Source organism: Urtica dioica, chromosome 3, assembly GCF_054948205.1.
Source record: "Urtica dioica subsp. dioica isolate 48M chromosome 3, U.dioica_male_clone48M_v1_H2, whole genome shotgun sequence".
NCBI classification, from domain to species: domain Eukaryota; kingdom Viridiplantae; phylum Streptophyta; class Magnoliopsida; order Rosales; family Urticaceae; genus Urtica; species Urtica dioica.
The window spans coordinates 20,676,186-20,698,812 of record NC_142758.1 but is presented as its reverse complement, the minus strand read 5'-3'; the positions used below and the strand labels follow the sequence as shown (position 1 = coordinate 20,698,812).

Here is a 22,627-nt window from a genome sequence, read left to right as displayed (position 1 = left end):
TGTAATCCGTGGCGACCTGGACTGCTCGGGCGTTGATGTCCCGAGCTCGCTCTCGATCATCAGTTTCACGAGTTTGAGGAAGCGTTACGGCATCCCGGATTCGGTGTCGATCCTGAGGCCGTTGCCCGACGATCGCCCGACTCGCCCTCCGAAGGGACACGCGGCCATTCACGAGGCGAGTCTTCGCGGGGGCCTACGGTTACCCTTTCAACCGGTGATCCAAGAGCTATTGATTCGGTTGGGGGTGCATGCATCGCAGATGTCTTCGTCCTTCTACCGGGCGGTCGCCGCATGCCATATGATGCTCTACCGAGCAAAGAAACGGGCAGTCACCGCAGACGATATCCAGGATCTCGTGGTCGTTCGCGGGGTCCCGGGGAAACCGGGCTTCTACTGCGCGTGCCCTCGAAAACGCATCTCCATCGTTACCAAGGTTACCTCGAAGCATCGGTACCCTTGGGTGTGGGTGTCCGAGTCGTCCTTCGGGACGGTGCCCTTAACGTTTGGGCCCGGGTCGACTTTCCCTCCGTCGGGGATGTAGAAGATTCCGAACTTGTATCCGTGATCAAAGCGATCCCGGATTCGAGGCGGCATGGGTCACTGTTCGAGTCCCCGGACCTAATGGCGAGTACCGGGTGGTTCGTGCCTTGTGACAACGCCCCTCCGTGTCTTGGTCTTGGCGTGGAGGTTACGGAGGACCCTGTATCAGAGGCGGGGGGTTCGTCCGCCCCTCCCCCCGACGCGGGGGGTACTATCCGTTCACACGCTCTCGCGTTATCGCGCTTTTCGTTGTATTACGCTTACCGTGTGTGTTCTAACTTACTGTCGTCTCTCTCTCTTTCAGATACCATGCCCAGACGACATTGGCCGCGCGCACACGTGCCGAAAGTGGCACCTATCGCTGAAGCTACGACCGCGGCTTGCCCCCGAGCTGAGGTTCGCCACCGAGGGTCGCCACCGCGGGCGGGGAACGAGGCGATCTCTTCTAACAAGCGATCATCGTCGTCGACTTCCTTCGGGCCACCCTCTGGCCACAAGCGCGCCCACACATCGACGGTGTCGGATAGCACGGATTCGATGCTCCTGGCGGAGGCGGCGGAGCTGAGGGATCAGTGCTCCCGAGGGATTCTTGGGACCTCTCTGCGGGACTTCAAAGGTTTGTAGACGACAAGCGATCTGGAGCATTTCCAAAACGGGATCGGCGATGCCCGAAAGCTACGATCCGCCTGCTTATCTCATGCGTAACCATTATACTTATTTCGATTATACGTATATCACTTGTCTCTACAGATGCTCGCACGTCAAGAGCGAAGTGGTCGCATTCTCCGGGAACTGCTGCGGCGCATGCAGATTATGGAGAAGGACAAGGAGAGCACGGCGGCTGCCCACGCTGACGCTCTAGTGGGAGCCCGTACCGCTTGAGAATTTCAAGCACTCGAAGAGGAGCTGAAGCGAGCTCGCGAGGAGTCGGCGACCGAGAAATTGCATCGCACGGCCGGGCAGGCGTCTCGGGAGAAGGCGGAGCAGGCGGCCGACACCTTCTTAGGGGAGACGAAGAAGCTCCAGGCGGCGCTGTCGAGTCGAGACGAGGAGCTGAGCATCGTCCACGCTCGGCTGTCAGTGAGTGAGATCTCCCGGGTCAAGGCCGAGAGGGAGAGGGATACTTTGCGGGTGGAGGTGCAGATCCTTGTCGAGGAGAAAGACGACGCCGTGCAGTCCAAGACAGACTTGGAGGATGACTGGGACCTCGCGCTGGAGGCGGCCCGTTATGAGGCAGCCAAACGGGTCCGAGATGCGACCGTGAAGGAGAACGTGTCTCGTGGGACCACGTTTTCCTTCTTTGACATCATGTTTCCTCCTCTGGATGACGAGCCGCCTGAGGACGACCTGCGCCCCCAAGCCCCCGCGGAAGCCGCCCAGTCGACGAACCGTCAACTCGACGGAGAAGCCATCGGCAGGTTTGGCGCCCCCTGCCCCGAGGAAGACGAAGAGCAGATCGACTTCGGCTCGGAGTAGCCGAGTTTTCTTCGGTTTTCCGCGCACTTGTTTAGCGCTTGCGTCGTGCTTTCTTCCGGAATTTTGTTATGTCTTTCTTCCGTTAGAAGTTTGCCGTACTCTCATACTTTTCTTTTTGGATTGCTCGTACAACATTGTTTGCCTTAGTTAAAGCTTTTTCGTCTATTATGCGTCTTATTTTCTCGACTTGCCATGCTTAGCGTAATCGATTCGCGCGATGTGATTGGTGCGTGTCTCACGAGCCCAGCTTGCCTTACCTAGCGTAACCGGTTTGCACAGCTTACTGCCGCACTTGGCGGCGAAACTTCCCGCGGAAGCTGGCTAGACCAGATTCGCCCGGCGGGTGTGACCTTCGGCCATCCATTCGTGACTCGTTGCCTATCGACGTGTGCGAGCTGGGTGGCCGTCGCGCTCATCTTCCGGCGAGTACGCTACCTATCGGCGTGCGTATCGGGACGAGCTTGCAGTTCCCAGTGAGCGTGGTACTTGTCGGTACGAGCGTCACGTTTTGGGTTTTGACTGCCGAGATCGACGGTCCGGTGCGCGGACGCGATCTACCAACGCCCCGTTGCCTATCGGTGTGCGGGGCGCGGAATTGTGTGCGAGCGTCTCGCGGGGGTTGGAGGTCCGGTGCGCGGATCCGACTTGTTAATCTTTAGCTACCTTTCGGTGCGTAAAACGTGTCATCGTGCGAGCTCGACTAGACGAGGTGACGAGCTCGAAGTGACGAGCTCGACTAAGCGAAGTGACGAGCTCGACTAGTTGAAGTGACGAGCTCGACTAGACGAAGTGACGAGCTCGACTAAGCGAAGTGACGAGCTCGACTTAGGCAAAGTGACGAGCTCGAAGTGACGAGCTCGACTAGACGAGGTAAGAGCTCCAACAATCCGTTAGCACCCCGAGTTTCTCAGGTACCTGCAGAGAAGACGAGAAATTGTTACAAAATAAGGTAAAGGTTTCGAAGCGAAATGTAATTCGATTACAATGTTGAAATAGTTAAAACAATTACATTCCCACACCGCTTGGCCATACTTGAGATTTAAAAATGTCATTGCAAAAATCGAAAATGAAATGACATAACAAAACATAGGGTAAGCGGGAACGGGCATCTATTGGTAGTACCGCCGAAGGTGTTCCGCGTTCCAAGGGTGCGTGAACACGAGCCCTTCCAGGTTCTCGAGCTCGTACGTGCCGTTATGGATGGCTCGGCGCACGCGGTATGGACCTTCCCAGGTGGGGCCCAAAACTCCCGCCCTTTGCACTTTGGTGTTTTGGAACACCCTCCTAAGGACGAGGCTTCCGTCGGCGAACTGTCGCAGCTTGACCTTGGAGTTGTAGTACTTTTCGGCCTTCCTCTTTTGTGCCGCAAGGCGGGTGAGCGCGTCTGCCCTCTTCTCATCTATGAGGTCCAGCTCGAGCCTGATCGCGTTGTTGTTTGCGGCTTCTTCGTATTCCTCGATGCGCAGGGTCGGCAGCTTGGTCTCGACGGGCACCACGGCCTCGACGCCGAACGCGAGAGCGAAAGGGGTTTCGCCGGTCGCGTTTCGCGCGGTGGTTCGGTACGCCCATAGGACCATGGGGAGCTCGTCGGCCCAAGCCCCCTTTTTCTCCTCCAGCTTCTTCTTCATATTCTCCTTGGTCGTTTTGTAGACCGCCTCTACCTGACCGTTGGCTTGAGGATGGCCGGGGGAAGAGAAAGTCTTGCTAATGTCCAACTGCTCGCATACTTCTCGGAGGCGCGCGTTGTCAAATTGCTTTCCGTTATCGGTCACAATCGACGCAGGGATTCCGAAGCGGCAGACAATATTCTTCCAGATGAAGTTTGTAGTGTTTGTCTCGGTGATCTTTGCCAGCGGTTCGACCTCTACCCACTTCGTGAAATAGTCGATCGCCACGATCGCGTGCTTGTATTGCCTCGGAGCCATAGGTAGCTCGCCGATGAGATCGATTCCCCATTTTGCGAAGGGTCGCGGCACGATGATCGGGCATAGCGGGGCAGGCGCTTGGCGCGGGATGTGAGCGAACCTTTGGCATTTGTCGCACTTTTTGGCCCACCCGTGGGAGTCCTTTTTCAAGGTTGGCCAAAAATATCCAAGCCTTAGAAGCTTCAATGCAAAGGATTGTCCGGCGGCATGGTTTCCGCAAACCCCTTCGTGCACTTCACGGAGCGCTTTCTTCGCCTCCACCTCGGTCAAGCAGCGGAGGAGGGGCATGGAGTAGCCCCTCTTGAACAGGTTATCCTCCCTCATCGCGTACTTCGGCGCCAAGCTTCTTAGCTTTTTGGCTTCTTCTTTGTCTTCGGGGGTGACTCCTCGCTTAAGGAATTCCACGAGCGGAGTCATCCATGAGGGGGGCGGAGTCTCGTCGACTACACCTACGTCGCCTCTCGAGACGTAGGGTCGGGTCAGCACTTCGATCGGGACGCTGCCCTCGCCCTCCTCGTCTATCCCGGAAGCGAGGCGAGCCAGGGCGTCAGCGTCGACGTTCGCCTCTCGAGGAACTTGGACGATCTCGAACCATGATAGGGCCTCTAGGTTCTCTTGGGTCTTGGACAGGTACGCGACCATGTTTGGCTCTTTTGCGGCGTAGTCGCCCTTAACCTGGTTCACAATCAACTGCGAGGCGCAGTGGATGCGCAGGTTTTGGATGCCTAGCTTGCTTGCTAGTTCCAAGCCAACGATCAGAGCCTCGTATTCTGCCTCGTTGTTGGAAGCCTTGAACTCGAACCGCAGGGTGTATCTCAGTTTTTCCCTATCGGGATTTGTGAGCACAACGCCGGCGCCAGCCCCCCGGGCGTTTGACGCGCCATCCACGTGCAAGTCCCAGACCGGCCCTATCGGGTTATTGGTCCTCTTCTTCGACGACTCGCTGTGGTCGTCCTCCTTGTCTTCTCTGCCCTCACCGCCTTTGTCCCCCTCGTCAGCCGAGGGCACGCCTGCGAACTCGGCTACGAAGTCGGCGAGGGCTTGGCCCTTGATGGCGGTCCTCGGCTGGAACTCGACCCCGTACTCGCCCAACTCTTGGGACCATACGACCATTCGAGAGGAGGTCCCTTTTTGAAGGGGCTTCTCGATGGGATGCCCCGTGCGGACCACAATGGGGTGCGCCTGAAAGTAGGGTCGAAGTTTTCTCGCGCTCATGACAAGGGCGAGGGACAGTCTCTCGATTTCCGGGTATCGAGTCTCGGCGTCGAGGAGTGCCTTGCTAACGTAATAGACCGGCCATTGCACCTTGTCTTCTTCGCGTATGAGAACCGCGCTCACGGCCCTGTCGGAAACCGCGAGGTAGATGTACAGGGTTTCGCCATTCTTTTGCTTTGCAAGGAACGGGGGGGAGGCGAAATTGGCTTTCATTTCGCGGAATGCTTCCTCGCACTTTTCCGTCCACACGAACCCGTCGGTCTTCTTCAGTGCCCTGAAAAACGATTGGCACTTGTCGGTGGCTTTGGACACGAATCGCGTCAGGGCGGCGATCCTTCCTGTCAGACTCTGAACTTCTTTCACTTTCTGCGGCGACCTCATTTCTAAGATCGCCCTAATCTTCTCAGGGTTAGCCTCGATCCCGCGGCGGCTAACCATGTAGCCCAAGAATTTTCCGGACTCGACCCCAAAAGCGCACTTGTTGGGGTTGAGCTTCATCTTGTAGCGTCGCAGGATCGCAAACATCTCTCTCAGGTCTCGAACGTGGTCGTGGGTCTTGAGGCTTTTGACGAGCATATCGTCCACGTAGACTTCCATGGTTTTGCCAATTTGATTGGCGAACATTCGGTTCACCAACCTTTGATACGTCGCTCCCGCGTTTTTGAGGCCGAAGGGCATGACCTTGTAACAGTAGAGTCTGCGGTTCGTAACAAAGGTGGTCTTGATTTGGTCCGGCTCGTGCATGCGGATCTGGTTGTAGCCTGAGTAGGCGTCCATGAAGCTCAACAACTCGTGGCCCGCCGTAGCGTCCACAAGCTGCTCGATCCTCGGGAGGGGGAAGCTATCTTTCGGACAGGCCTTGTTGAGATCTTTATAGTCGATACAGATCCGCCATTTCTCGTTCGGCTTCTTGACCATTACCACATTGGACACCCACTTGGGGTGTTCCGCCTCCCTGATGAAGTCGGCGGCAAGAAGTTTGTCGACCTCTACACCGATGGCTTGGTATCTCTCTCCGCTGAACGTCTGCCGCGGTTGAACGCGTTCGGCTACTCTCTTGTCGTCGTTGAGACGGTGAACCATTATCTCGGGGTCGATCCCCGGCATGTCGGCGTGTGTCCACGCGAAGACGTCCTTGTGCTTGCGGAGGAAGGTGGCGAGCTGGTTTCGGACTTCGGATGGGAGCTGGGTGCCTACCTTGACTACCTGGTCGGGTTTGGCGTCGTCCAACACGACGTGAACAAGGTCGTCCGGTGTCTCCACCTTTCGACGCCCGACATCGTCCCTCTGGTCCAGGTTCTCCGAAGATTCCTCCTTCCTCTATTTCGCACGGGAACTTGTCCCTGAGCTGGAAGACGGTGCTCACCATCTTTCCCTTTTCTTTCCCGTCCACGCCTTGGATGTAGCACATCCTTGCCATCGAATGGTCTCCCATCATCATGGTTATCGACTTGTCAGTCGGGAACTTCATCATCAGGTGGTAAGTGGACGAAATGGCCTTCAACCGATTGAGGGTCGGGCGGCCAATTATGATGTTGTAGGCGGAGGGTTGGTCCACGACCAAGAACGATACGTTGTGGGTGACCTCGAGCCCCCCCGGTGTCCCGAAGGTCACCGGGAGGTCGATGGTTCCCTCCGTCATGACCCTCTCCCCGGAGAAGCCGAAGAGCGGAGTTGAGATCGGGGTCGGTCTCATCCCAGATAGCTTCATCCTGTCCAGTGCCGCCTTGAAGATTATATCGTCGGAGCTCCCATTGTCGATTAGGATTCTCCAGACGAGGTTGTTGGCGACCGGGGCTGAGACGACTATCGCGTCGTTGTGTGGGTGGAGGACTCGCGCCGCCTCTTGGCCAGTGAAGAACATGGACTCGAACGGGGCCGGAGGAGGAGCCTCGTACGTATGGTTGATGTAGTGCGCTATTTTCCCTTGGGAAACTTCACGCGCGTAATTCTTCCTTTGCGTGGACGAGTCCCCAAACTCCGGGCCGCCTATGATTGAGCCCACGACGTGCAGTTGTGAGCTCTCCGGTTCTTCGATTGCTGCTCGGTCCGTGACGGTCACCGTTGCCGGACCTTTCCTTTCCTGCCGCGGACGCTCACCGTGCGCCGCGGCCGTCCCGATCGTTCTAAGGACGTACTCTTTCAGTTTCCCGTCTTAAATCAACGCCTCGATCTGACGCTTGAGTTGATAGCATTCGGACGTCAGATGCCCGTGATCTTGGTGGTATTCGCAGAACTTGGTTTGATTTCTCTTTGCAGGATCCTTTGTGAGAGGAGTGGGGCTCCCTAGCTTGTCGCAGTGTAGAGCTAGGATCCGCTCCGGTGGGGTGTTCAAGGGGGTGAACATCGAGAACTTTCGGAAGCTATCGACGTGTGACGGTCTCGGTCCGGGGAGGGAGCAGCCGTTACGGGCCTGGCCTCCCTTGTTCCTCCTCTTTCGAGGGTCGGGACGATCTCCATCTTGGTCGTCGCGGTGTCGGCTACCTTGTCCCCCTGACTTCCGGCCATCTCGGCCATCGAGGTAATCCTCGATTCCCATATACGTGCGGGCTCTCATCATCAGCTCCGCCATGCACCGCGGGACTTTCCCAACAATGGACTTGAGGAAGTCGCCCATGCGAACTCCCTCGGTGATCGCCGTGATGGCGTCCTTGTCGTATAACCCCTCGACTTTGTGAGACTCCTCGGTGAAGCGAGCGATGTATTGCCTCAACGTCTCGTCTCTCCCTTGCCGAATGGAGAGGAGGTGGGTCTTCGACTTCTTTTGCGCCACGAGCGTGGCCAAGCGGGCAAGGAAAGCCTCTTGCAAAGCCCGGAAGGACGGGATGCTCCTGGGTCTCAAGCTCCGGAACCACTCAAAGCCCGATCCTGTGAGGGTTAGGCTGAAGGCTTGGCATAGGGTCGCGTCCGGCTGCCCTTGCATTGTCGTCCACGTCTCGTAGTGTTGGATGTGGAAGTTCGGGTCAGTCCGGCCATCATAGGGAGGGATAGATGGCAATTTGAAGTTCCCCACGCAAGGTTGCGCGAGGATTTGCGCGACGAAGGGAGAGTATGATTCCTCGATCCCCCCATACGGCCTCTGCCTCCCCGACTCCATCATCTCGATGATTTGGTTTTAGAGGCTCTGAATCATCGTGACCATGTCAAGCCCGTTAGCAGGGCTGACCGCCGGGGCCACGGGAGTCGCCGGCTGGCGCTCGTTGGACGCTTGGTCCACGATATTGGCCTGAGGTTGGCCAAGAGTTGCGGCGGGGAGCGCGTCCCTCCAAGAGTTGAGCCTTTGGCGGAGATCCTCCCCTCGGGAGTTTCTTTGCGCCGTCAAGCGCTCTCTAAGGTCCACGCTTGGCGCGTGGTGGGGCGAGTTCGCCCTTGGTCGGGCCGCGCGGCGAGCGCTTCGGCTATCGGCCCCATCATTGCCCAGAGTCGCTCTCTCCTCGGTGAGGGGCCGTGTCCGGCTGCCTCTTGAAACCGAGGGGGCGAGTCCCCGGGAATGTGACCGTGCCTGTCGTCGCGCCGGACGCGACGGACCGGCCAAAGCACCATCGGTCCTCTCGGGCCGTGAATGGGCGAGGCTAGGAGTCGCCTCATCGGTCCTCGACTCCCCCACATAGTCGGGGTCGGAGTCGTTACGGGCGGATCGATCCTTGACATCGTAGCCGAGGAGATCGGCAATGAGCGAGCCGTCGACGCCGGGACGGTCTAGAAGCTCTGCGAGCCACCGAGCCGTGTCCTCTCGGAGCACGGCCTCGGGGTCGTTCGTCGGGTCTTGGGGCTGGCTCTCGTTATCACGAGGTTGCCCTTCAAGACGGTGAGCGAGGCTCCGGAGACCGTACCTTGGGCTAGTCGCTCGAGTGCCAGCGGTGGCCGCTAGAATGCGACTCATCTCTCGAGAGTTGTAAGAGTAGTGAGAGTGTGGAATGGAAGGGAGAGCGTGCTAAGGTCGGTGGTCCCCTCCTTCTAGCGCCAAAATGTTGTCGCTCGTTTTTGGACAACGATTTAGGAGCCCCGAACAGTTCGACCCAAGGCCGGACCAAGTGGTCGCGTTCGGGCTTGAGCGTGTCGGACTTGGTGGCCCAAGTCGTCCTTTAGCTGTCGGTGATGTCTACTTCGTCCAGGCACCTGAAAAGCAAGCGGGAAGGTGTGAACTACAAAGGGAAAACAGGGGGGTTGCCCCTGTTTACCTCTCCGACGCTCAACATTAGTAGGAGTGAGGTGGTTTGTAGAGGGTTTAAGTGTTTAGGGGCCGAGACTTGAGAGAAACGAGAGAGAGGTGAGTTCGGCAGCGTTTCAATACTCAAGAATGGATTACCTTTTGAAGAGGGAGGGCCTCTTGTATTTATAGGTGACCAAGGGGCCATTGGTGGGCCCCTTGGCCGATGAGAACATAGGCTCGGCCCTTGGCCGAGAATAGCATAGGCTCGGCCGAGGATAGCATAGGATGGCGTCATTGGTGGGCCCCTTGGCCGAGGATAACACAGGCTCGGCCCTTGGCCGAGGATAGCATAGGCTCGGCCGAGGATAGCATAGGATGGCGTCATTGGTGGGCCCCTTGGCCGAGGATAACACAGGCTTGGCCCTTGGCCGAGGATAGCCTAGGATGGCCAAGGATATCATAGGCTTGTGAGGCCGAGGTCGAGCTCGCGAGGCCGAGGTCGAGCTCGTTAGGCCGAGGTCGAGCTCGGGAGGTCGAGGCCATCGGGCGGATGGCCGTGGATAGCCGAGCTCGGTCTTGGGCCGAGGCTATTGGGCCGGCCTTTGGCCGAGCCGGCCCATGGGCCGATCAATGGCCGGGGTAAGTCCGATCGCTGTTTTGCCTCTGATTGGTCCCGATCGAAGGTCGGGCCGATAACAACTAGCATCACCAACATTTGAAGGGGAAAAAAATTGAAAATATGTAATATGATTTCAATTTTCACCAAGGAAAAAAAAGCCTACCTGTGAAGCTCAACTTGGAGAGAACCACTGAGGCTCAGAGCAACCACTGGTGATTAGAAATACTATTCAACTTGGAGGATGGTGAAAATCTCCTACTTCAAAGCTCACTGGCCCAAATCACTGTTTGTTGTAGTGAGAGACTCGATGTTTTATTAAGAATCACCAATAAATCTGAAAATTAATTACCGTTGAGCTCATCTGATTATTAATTCTCGTTGAGCAAGCTCGAGTAGAGAAGCTTGACCAAGCTTGACCACTAGTAGAGAAGAAGCTAGAAATCTATTTGAAGAGAAATTTAAAGATTACTAGTACTTATTTTTGTAGATGATATGCACGAATGAAGCAATAAGTTTGTTTAAGAGAAGTATATCTAAATAACTCAATTTAATCATATCAATTTTATATTATCCAATTTTTCAATTTTTTTTTTTCTTAAAATAGGCCTCCAGATTCACGCAGAAATTGAAGTCAATTTTGTTAATATCCCTTTTTTAATTGAGTAGTTAGATTTAATTCTGAAATGAATAAAATAACTCAATTCGTATGCAAATTTCATAATTTCCCATAAAAAAAAAACTTACTTTTTTCAACTATTAAATTTTTATCTTTTTCATCACTCGTTTACTTTATCTCCCTTGTAACTCTCTCATTCCAACACACTCTCTCTAGAATTTTATTTTTTGTTCTCTTCAAAACTTCATGTTGTCATTACTTTTGTGAAACACGTAATATATCATACAGCAATGAACGAAAATATCGAGATAAAAATTAGACACGAAACAATTTTACCCAGCTTCGACCATATGATCTATCCAATTGGTTACACCAATCCTTCAATTAAAATTCAACAAATTCTTACTGAGTTATAAGAGTTTCTTGATTTTTATGTTTGTAATTCACTGCTACAACCTCTACACACATTTCTTCTGTATTTATAACTTAAAAAGAAATTTTTCACAAATGACGATGAGCCTAAGCTTTCTTGGAAGATCTAGCAATCGACCATGCTTAAACTTAATACTAGCTTCAATATGGTGCTATGGTCAAGATTCGATCATGACTATGAGAATATGATTAAAACCTCACAATTCTCCCCCTAAATCTTCATTCTTCAATCTTAAGTAGATTTGACTCACTCTTTCTCGGTTCATTTAACTTTCCTACCTTCATCACTTTAAGCAATGAGCATATTTGTTGCCTGAAACTATCTTGTTTAACATGTAGGAACGATTTTCTTCAGTTGACACTTTCGGAATCTTCATTCCTCCACTGTTGATTATATCCCATACAAAATGAATCTTCGCATCTGTACTTTTTGGCCTTTCATGAAAACATGATGGTTTGACAGGTGTATCACACTTTGACTGTCACAATAAACTGTGTCATGATATTGAGCCATTTCCAACTCTATTACTGACTTCAGATTAGACTTCCAACTCAGTCATCCACCACACACTGTAACAACATAGAGAATATTAAGTCTAATACTCATATCATGTATGTTATATTGCGCTATCGGTCTTCTCATTTGTTCTTAGACTCAATTCAGGCTCACCACGAACAACTTAGCACTTGGCTTCACAAAATTCCTTCAACTCATAGAGACCCTAGAGGACCAACTCGTTAAGCTTACCCTTGACCCGCCATGGTTTAAATCCATTACCTGCACCGCTATCCTTGGAAAATGTTGGCACTATATATATAATCACAAATTATATCATATATACATACATATATATATATATATGTTCACTTTTAGGAATTGAGCCCAAATTCAGCCTTGTTACGTGTGTTGTTAGCGTATTTTTTACCCAAGACATCTTACATGCTGCAGGATATGTTGAGAAATCTTGGCCGTTGTGTGGAGAATATGCATTTCTAGTAAGTTTCCTATTTCGACAAAATGATACGCGAAAGATCTTCTACGTATATTTTCTCCACAACAAGAAAATCCTGATTTGACTTCCAGATGTGTTGACCACTATAGAATAAAATGTTCTGCCCTGAGTGGTCTCTTGATGCATTCATTCACATTATTAAGATTCTTAGACATGAAAAACTGGCAGACTGAGAAACTAGTTGCGTGATGTTTGTGGTGTGACTCTCTAGATGCTACTGTTGTTCCATAAGCGTTAAAGTATTATTTTGGGTTATGTGATTCGTGGTTGAAGACTCTCGATCGCTAACATTGAAAATTACAAAACACTTGGGGAGTGTTTGAGAGTGGAAATGGGGGAACTCAGATTCAAGGAGAGCCTGAGTTGAAATTAACGTGTAATAATAGAATAAGAGCCTTTATACGGGGATCTGTACACATTAGACCATCATGTACGATTGATTACTTTTCATATAGTGAAGTTCATTTCCATTGAGTAAACTGTCTTTCAGAGTTGGTGATGTTGCATCAAACTGGATTATCATTCTTTGTTTTATTTACATCTTGTCTCTGTTACAAAACATAATTTCAAATGTAAAAAAAATCGCAAAATAAAAAATAACACACAAAAATATAGTGATTCACTTTTAATTAATATGAGAGTTGTGTTTCCTCTTCCGTTACAAATTTCACTATTATCAAATCGGGAGTTTTGTTTGAACTTTTCTTGACCTCTACGAAGAATAATGGCATATAGAGTATAAATAATGAAAAGTAGCGCTAACAAATAAATCTGTGGCGTAACCTACAGGTCGATCCGCTCGATCTGTTGTATAATTATCATAAGGTATTCAAAATCTTGACGATCAATTAGTCTCCACTCATATCAACAGAATTATATATCAAGACATTCCAAAATTATATATCATTAGAATTTATCTTCATACTTTTTAAGTTATATACAGCCTTACTAACCTAATGTTAAGGGTAGTTTTCAAAAGAATACTAGCTATATATATATATATATATATATATATATATATATATATATATAAGATTATAACTTCGCACTTAATTCTTAAATATTTATCGAAAATAATTACCCAAAATAGCTCTAGTACAATGAATTTGGTAAAGGGTAAAAGAGGCACGCTTGAATAAGAACAATACAATGATCACCACAAGCATTAGGTTTTAACAAATAGGTTGGAGAAAGCTAGTACCTTTTTTTTTAAACTGGGTAAACGGGTAACGGGTCCAATATTTTTAACCCGCTTACCCGGTCCGTCTCAAAATCTGGGTAAACGGGTCCGGGTAACGGGTAAAAAATTATAGCGGTACATGTAACGGAATAGGTACCCAACTTTACCCGTACCCGTTGCCATCTCAAATCTAGTGTTCAAAAACATAAATTAATTTGTTTATTCAAAAGAGATGTTTTTAAGGAATTAGTTATTAGTATTGTTTTTGCCATGCATGATCTATCATAAGGTTTCTGTAAAGTATACATAATTTAGGTAGCTAGTTATGATCATTGTTATCAGTTCATAATTCACAATAATAAAGTCGCCGTTGCTTCTATAGCAAGAATGTATATTATTATAACTCGTACAGATTCAATGACCATCTTTAGTTTGCTTTGAATTATCTTCATCTTGAAGGCTTCTAAACGTGCAGGATATTTAAAGGGTGACTAAGCCACTTTCTTTCAGGAAAAAATTATATTATTTTTTGCATGCATATATATTATGTATGCGTCTTGTGGGGTAGAGCTAGTCGGACCTGGCATAGGGTTTCGAGCATGTCTAAAACCCTCAGGCACACATGATTTGGTTTACACACTCATAAGTAAATTTATATATATATACATATATTAAATTCATTTCTGTGAAAGAAAAAGAACCGGATTTTGACTCGCTTTGGGAAATATATGAACCGAAAAGTAGTAATTTGAAATTATTATTTTTTTTTTCTAAGCAAACTTGTGGAAGCGGTCGTTTTCGGGCATCCAAAAAGACAAAACTAAAAACTGCGAAGACTAAAGACTTTGGATCGTTATGTCCACATAATACACACTAGTGGATTTTACTTTGTTACAAACGCCTAAAAGGACAATACGCAACCAAAGAGTATAGTGAAAGATAGGATGAGGTTTAGGTAGGTCCATGCTAGCTTTGTGTTCCCTTAATTAGAAATCTTTCTATATTTCACAAATTATATGATTAGTCTGTAGAATTCTCTATATTTTTCGGCTAATGTTTAATAGTTCAGAGAAGTATATATATATATATATATATATAGTGTATATATATATAGTGTATATATATACAGTATATATATCTCTCTCCTCTCACACACACATATATACATATATAAAACTTTTATTTTCTCTAATATATGTTTAATCTTTCTCATTATAAGAATTTGTCACGTAAGATTTTAAAAAACAATATGAGTCTCTCTCTAATCGATTTAACTTTTTCTTTATAAATATATTTTTTTTAAATTATTTATATTTATTCACTTCTATTTATATTATTGTTGTTAAATCCAACTTCTTTTTATTTGGTTTAATTTATTATGGAACAGTGTTGGATACCATTTCTGGTGGTCGGATATGGTCGTCAATGACAGTGGTGCGGCGTGGGTCATAATCGGTGATTAGCGTCGAGGGTCTCGTGTGAGTGATGTGTGCTTCTTTCACACTGAACAATGATACGATACCAGTGTCGACATCATTTATCCTATTATGAAAATTTTGTTAGATTATTGTTATTGCATAAGATTTGTTTGATTGGTTGCCTTCCACCATCATAATACGAAAATTTTGTTAAATTATTGTCTATATAGGATAAAGAATCTTGTTTTCCATGATAAACAGCTTGCGGCTATTTGAACTTTAAATTTCTCCATAAACCATTATAGATATTTATAAAGAGCTAAATAAGTGCTTGTATTTTATGGGTTCTGTGTCTTTAGCCAAATACATAGCATTGACATTTTCAGCAAATACTTATACGTTATTTTAGATTTACGTACTACGGCTATGTTATACACTAAGACATTAAAAAATCGTATTAATGAGTGGTTCATCCCGATTTATATGAGGTTTTTTTAAAAACCAAGCTACTACCATAATTTTTAATAGAAGCTCGGTGTAATTTAAAAAAAACAAAACAAAAACAAAAAAATACTAGAAAGAGCTTATAATTGGAAAAACCACCTAATGATGAAAAGCGTACATGGTTAGGTTTCTTAACTCCTACTATTTATGGTTTGCCCTTTTCCCTTTCTCCATTTGAGTTCTTTCACCAAAATAGAGAATATTATATATATATATATATACGTGTGTATGTGTGTTTCTTCTCTTTTGAGAAACAAATTTATAAAACCTTGTTGCAGTTTGAGTGAATTCAAACACCACTCATTACGAGCCAACATTATTAACAAACATTATAAAGTACGGTTCTCGATGCAAAGATACAGGAGCCACTATAATTAGCACTAACATTCCTCGAGAATTTGGAATTGTATATACAAACACAAACTTAAATATAAATTACACGTTAAATACACACCTATATATGCATATATATAATTACAATTTAACAAGTATTTTTTGCAACTAACCAATCATTTATCTCTTTTTAAGATATAGCTGAAGTTTCATTTTATTAGGAAAATAGTTCACCAAGCCGAAGTTAATTAAATTTGTTGGATCATCTGTGGCATAGGTTTTAGTTTGGCAAAAAAAAAAATTGTAACAGTTGTTCAAGTCGAAGGTGCAAGAAGTTGTTCAACCAAGTTCAAGATCCGGAGTACTTTCGTCAATTTTCTCCAGCGCGTTTTTAGTTCCGAAAATCATAGAGATACAGTAGGATATGGTTTCTAGATTGTTCTAATTCGTCAAGATTCTTTTATTGACCCCTATAAAACCCATTAGGTCAATTAGCACTCTTAAATCAATACACGTGGACTTTAACCTTGAACCAGCCTCTCGACTAGGAGATTTTTATCGACAACTAGTTCCAAGAACTTGCTGATGATGTCCACGATTCGTAAAGAGGTGTGTTTTACGTTGATACGCTGAGAAGATCTTCGGAAGAGGATTGTGCAATCTTTAGGAGGAAGAGTCGCGTAAAAAAGAAAGGGAGTCTCTGATTTGAGGGGAGCTCAGATTGTTGTCCACATAAGCGAGTCAAAGAAGAATGTGTTTGCAGAGAAGTTCGTCAAGCTTAATATTTATGTACCTTTGACTATTTGAGTTAGTGGATCGCTTTTCACCACCTGACGTATCAGTTCCCCTGAGTATGTTGTTTATACCGAACAATATTACCAATTTTGGGTGTCCTTTATTGTTTTCTGTATGGTTGATTGTTTAATTATCGATTTAATTAATCCTGCTAAAATCAATCAGTTTGTTTAGCAAATAGTTCGACAGAGATAATTGAACAACCTTCCCAGTATAGACATTAAGTAATTTCAAAATTAATTAAGTATTTAATTTAATTAATTGGACAGTTAATTTAATTAACTTTGGTCTAATGAGTCATTTTCTTAATAAAATGAATTTTTGACCATATTTTAAAAGAATGATGGACTATTAAGTTACTAGTTTAATTGTCCCATAATTTAAACCAACTAAACGTCATGACAGGGTGGGACTGATGTCATCATTAATCCCACAAACAATTTGGGGTTTTCTCGTGGGCTATGCTAGCTAGTGGTGCTGAAGCTATCATCAAATGTTTGAATTAGTGCTTGCTATATTATATTGAATGAATATATACATTAATATATATATATACTATATATATATATATATATATATATATATATATATACTATACCCACAATAGGGTATATAGTAAACTAAATAATGGATACGAAAAATAAATAAATAAAACCGAAGGAATTGGGGACCAAAGTGGTTTAGCCATGCGTGTGACCACGAAAGGGTCAAAATCTACAAACCCATTTGTCTTTTTCGCCGAGTGTGTATATATGTGATGTGTATGTGTTTGTGTATGTGTCAAAGTATATATATATATATATATATATATATATATATATATATGCATGCCGTAGCTAGGTACGTGTATATTTATTTCATAGGCTGGAATAATATTAAGAATGATTATTTTTTGCTATAAGAGGGGGCCAGTAATAAGCTTCCTATGTTCACATGCCGAAGAGAATAGTATTAATGGAGAGAGGATAAAGTGAATAATTAGGGGCAAGTGGACTGACCTAATGTGGTAAAATAGAAGACAACCGTACGAATTATGTAAGGAATGGTAATCGAGATAAGGAGACATTGAGAATGAGCTTGTTTCCTCTACTTGCTAATGTTCGATGGGTTTTCAATTAATCCGAACCACATTTTTAAAGTTGATAAATTATCAAGAGTCAGAGATGTATGTATCACTCTCACATTAGGTAAAGCCGTTTCAATCAAATGGTTAATACTTTCTCTCTCTATCTCTCTCTCTCTCTCTCTCTCTCTCTCTCTCTCTCTCTCTAAACAGTTATGATGTTGTTGTAGTCAAGGATCGAAATACCGTTTTCGTTACCGTTCGAGCTTTAGAATTTACTGGTAACCCCTAGTACCGTAAAAGAATACCGGGGAAAGTAGGAAAAAAATGGAAACCGATACCGTTGAACTTACCGTTACCGTATAGGAATACCGTATTTACCGAAGGGAATCCAGAAAAGAAATATACAAAAACATACAAAGTACATAGGATAAAATTCATAAAATTAAAAATAGTGTACAATGTTTCAACACATTACCAAATTACAAACACAACAAAAACTAAGTTCAATAGTACAAACCAAAACGATAAAGATGACTACTCATAGCGACCGTATGCAGCGGTCATACAGTAATCATACCAACTCATGTATTGAACACATGCACGGAAGTACCTGTCCAAGTGATAGTCGTACTCATACTGAGATGAAGCAACAAACATAGAGTGGAGGAGATAACATGGAACTTGTCGCACCGTTTCGGGAGCTTGACTTGATGCATAGTAGTCATAAATCAATAAACAAGTTCAACATAACCATAATCATCACGCCAACTAATAAAAAAATTACAAAATAATTCGGATTAATTACAAAAAAATTATAAACATGAACACAAACTCTAAAATTAAAAACAAGTCATAAGAATTTCGTCATAAATCAATAAACAAGTTCAACATAACCTTAATCATCACTAACTAATAAAAAAAATTACAAAATAATTCGGATTAATTATAAAAAAATTATAAACATGAACACAAACTCTAAAATAAAAAGCAAGTCATAATAATTTCTTCATAAATCAATAAACAAGTTCAAAATAACCTTAATCATCACTAACTAATCAAAAAATTACAACAAAATTCGGATTAATTACAAAAAATTAGAAACATGAACACAAACTCTAAATAAACACTACATTCATGTTCACAACTACCAATTTATACTTAATCTTCAAGAATTATCAACAAATTAAAAAAATTAAACTAAAAATCATCAAAAAACAAGAAATGGTCGGGAAACTCACCGGCTTTTGGGCAAACCGGCGGGATACGGTGACTTTTGGCCTTCGCCGCGTCGGGAAGCGCTCGAGACGGCGAGATCCGGGCGGAATTTCTGGAAGTTTGGACTTGCTCGCGTCGGAATTTCAGATCCCCTTTCCCGTCCTATTTTTTATTTTTTTGGGGGAAACCCTGGATTTAGACCCGGTTTTTTGGTTTTTTTAAACTGGACCGGACCGGGAAGTGGAAACCGGGTTCCTCACTGGTATCCGGTCCGGTTCCCCCGGAATCTCCGGAATATTCCGGTTTTGAACGTTCCGGTGCCGGGGAGTTCAAAAAGGGGGATCCCGTCCTGTTCCCCCGGGATTTCAATCCATGGTTGTAGTGTCTTTAGTTTTTTACATAGTCATTTCATACGACTTTTTTTATATACTTTTCGTATGACTTCTTAACTAGAGATTTTAAACCTACAAGGGTAAAGATTGAGTGAAATTACCTATGTGTTAAGGATTTTCTCGTTTAATAAGTCAAATGTTGTTTTTTTAAAATGAATTTTTTGCGTAAATTCTTAATGTAATTATAATTTTAAATTTTAAGCATGAGTTATATGAAAAACACGCTTTTTTAATTAAAAAATAATAATAATTAGGTGATTAAAGTTCATAATATTTTTTATAATTAGATGTTAAGGCTGCAGTCATATATGTGAAAGCTTTTTCATATATTATTGTAAATGTATATTTGAGTGGTTCAAATCTTGTTCATAATATCATACTATTTAAATTGGAACTTTATACTTCCAGATTTCTTGGTTTTTTTTTTTTGCTTTTCGTGTTTCATTTATGTATTGGAGGTTTAAAGTTGAATTTCGACGACCTACAGAATGTTGGAAAATCTTGGTATTTAATACCAAGTTAATGGCTGGTTTGTGGCAACAATTTGAGTAGGATCCACTCATCGGATTTGAATAATTCGAAGTGCTACGTATTCCTTGTAACGAGGGGTATAAGATTGAATATTTGTTTGCCAAAATCGGACCTAGAATGAATGAGAAATTGATGCTCAATGTAGGCTTAAAAGAAACTTATACATGTTATGTTGTGGAAGTGGAATTGCAAGAGTCCCACATTGTTTTGGGATGCGTGTTGTGATAGTGTATAAATACTATCATCTATCCTTTAGTGGATAAACAAGTGCGAGAGAGGAGAGTGTGGGTGGGTTAACTTAACCCCTCACGCGCGCACACACACACACGCGCGCCGCTGCCGCCGAGCCGAGCCGGGTCCGGGCCACGGTTTCGGGAATGTCTCGGTCTCGGGCTTATTTTTTTTATTGCAATTTCATTTCCGGATTGTGCTTGGGCCTATGCTACAGAGGAAAACGTTTGATCTTTGAGCTCCATTGTAACCTCTGACTTTTCAGAGTTGAAACCTCCCATTTATTTGAGGTAAAGAGCTATTATGGACTTTAATGGTGGACGTTTTTGGGAGCTATAGCTCAGGTCTCTGCGCCTATAAAAGGCAGAGCCTTTCTCTCATTTGAACACACCTGAAGTGATATTTCCTTCTGATTCCCTACTGTTCCCTCTCTCTTATTGTTCCCAAAAAATTTTCTTTCTTTCTTTTGTTCGAATTTGGTGATAGTTCAGCTTCGATTCTAGTTCGTTGTTCGATGTACTCAGTGGTACCTTAGTTCGTCGAGATTGTCGTTGTATCATGGAAAGCCTTGCTCAAGTGTTCCAGTACCGGTGGGAGAGCAACAAAGCTTCAAGGAAACTGTCCAACAGTCCTCGACATTTTCCTCTCTGTTTTATCTTTTTTTCGGTGAAGGTTTATTATTTTATTGTTGTTCATCTTCATCTGATCAGTTGTAATTTTCTGTTAATTTATTTTCTCCTTCATAATAATAATATGTCTTTATTCCCGAAAAATATATTGAATTAAATCTAACAATCTTGAAGCTTTGTTTTTTAAGACAGATTGCTTACGGGAGCTGAATATAATTATTTAGAATTATTAATTTAAACAATATACTTATTAGGGTTGATTTCTTTTGTAGAAATGGAAACCAACTCGAATCTAAATAACAACCTGGTGGATGAGTCGGGAAACCCGATCAACACCAACGTGGATGTCTTGACAACCAATGTGCTGAACCCAAACATCGTGGTGCAACCACATGACCCAACGGCGGCTACGGATGGGAACGGACATGCAGGTCTTGTTCAATCAATGGTCAACATGGGCATGAACGGACCTGTGGGTCTTGCTCCCAATGGCGGTGCGTCTCGAGGGCCACCCATGATAAGGCCGGCCAAGAAGCCGGGGAAGTTTGATGGGACCAACTTCAAGAGGTGGTAGCAAAAGATGCTGTTCTACTTGACAACCATCGGCCTTGTACGGTTCTTAACCGACGATCCACCTATGCTTCAGGCGGACGAAACCGATCCGGGGGTGAATATGGCATACCTCGCTTGGAAAGATGCTGACTATTTGTGTCGCAATTATGTGATGAATTGCCTTGCAGATTCTCTATACAATGTGTATAGCTCCAAACGGTCTTCCAAAGACTTGTGGGAGTCACTGGATCGGAAGTACAAGACCGAGGACTCGGGCTCAAAGAAGTATATCGTGGGCCGCTTTCTCGAATACAAAATGGTGGACAACAAGACGAATGTCAGTGAAGTTCAAGAGCAACAGCTTATCTTTCATGAGATTCAAGCCGAAGGAATGACCATTAGCGAGTCGTTCCAAGTCGCCTCCGTCATTGAAAAGCTACCGTCAGGGTGGAAGGACTTCAAGAACTACCTCAAGCATAAGCGAAAGGAGATGAGTCTTGAAGACCTAGTGGTTTGCCTCCGAATCGAGGAAGACAACCGTGGCTCCGACAAGAGATTCAAGATCACTTCTGAGAGTGCCAACGTGGTCGAGCAAGGTGAAAGCTCGAAGGGAAAAAAGGCCACCAACAAGTTTTGACCTAAGGGGTCCTCTTTCAAGAAGAAGAGCCAATACAAATTTGTTGGCATGTGCTTCAATTGCGACAAGGAAGGTCACCACGCTGCGGATAATCAAAAGCCAAAGAAGTACAAGAAGGAGGCCAATGCTGTGGAAGTCGAAGGTGACAACAAGTTCCTCGTCGCCATGGTCACCGAGGTGAATATGGTGGGAAGTAACCCTAAGTCTTGGTGGCTAGATTCTGGTGCTACCCGCCACGTTTACCAGGAGAAGAGCGCGTTTTGTTCACTCGACGAGACTCCAACTGGGGAGAAAGTATACATGGGAAACTCTTCGACCTCCAACATCTTGGGAGTTGGACATGTGATCCTCAAGCTATCTTCGGGGAAATAGATGAAGCTGACAAATGTTCTCTATGTGCCCGACTTGAGGAAGAATTTCATTTCTGGTTTTTTTCTTTGTAATCATGGTTTTAAGCTCGTGTTTGAGGGATAAAGGATTGTTGTTAGTAAGAATGGAATGTATGGTTGCAAGGGCTATTGTTGTCGCTCATTTTTGGACAACGATTTAGGAGCCCCGAACGGTTCGACCCAAGGCCGGACCAAGTGATCGCGTTCGGGCTCTAGCATGTCGGACTCGGTATCCCGAGTCTTCCCTTAGCTGTGAATGGTGTTTTCCTCGTCCGTCGTTGGTCCTGCTAGAGAATGAAACGATGAACTACAAAGGGGAAACAGAGGGGGTGCCTCTGTTTACCTCTCCGACGCTCAACATTAGTAGGATTGAGGTGGAATATAGAGGGTTTGAGTGTTTAGAGGCCAAAGATGAGTGAAACGACTGAGTTATAAATTCGACAGCGTTTCGGGGCTCAAAATTGGATTACCTGTCACGATGGCCGAGCGAGATGTTGATCGCCGGGAGAGGTTCACTCGGCCATTGGCCGAGTGAAATGTTGGACGCCGGATGAGTTTCACTTGGCCATTGGCCGAGTGAAAGGCCTGGGCCCAGAGAGGATTCACTCGGCCATTGGCCGAGTGAACTGTTGGGCCGGCAGGAGGCTTCACTCGGCCCTTGGCCGAGTAACTTGTTGGGCCGGCAGGGAATTCAATCGGCCATTGGCCGAGTGAACCTGATGGGCCGGCTGAGGGTTTACTCGGCCATTGGCCGAGTGAATCTTGA

General features: G+C 45.6%; 1 protein-coding gene across 1 annotated transcript; it reads left to right on the top strand.

Annotated features, from left to right (window-relative positions):
- The first annotated feature begins 20,863 nt into the window (after positions 1-20,863).
- Positions 20,864-21,472, top strand: LOC149402475 (uncharacterized). The gene has a single exon (XM_089608396.1). It carries the CDS (start codon positions 20,864-20,866, stop codon positions 21,470-21,472), a length of 609 nt encoding a protein of 202 aa, XP_089464522.1.
- Positions 21,473-22,627: the final 1,155 nt, after the last annotated feature.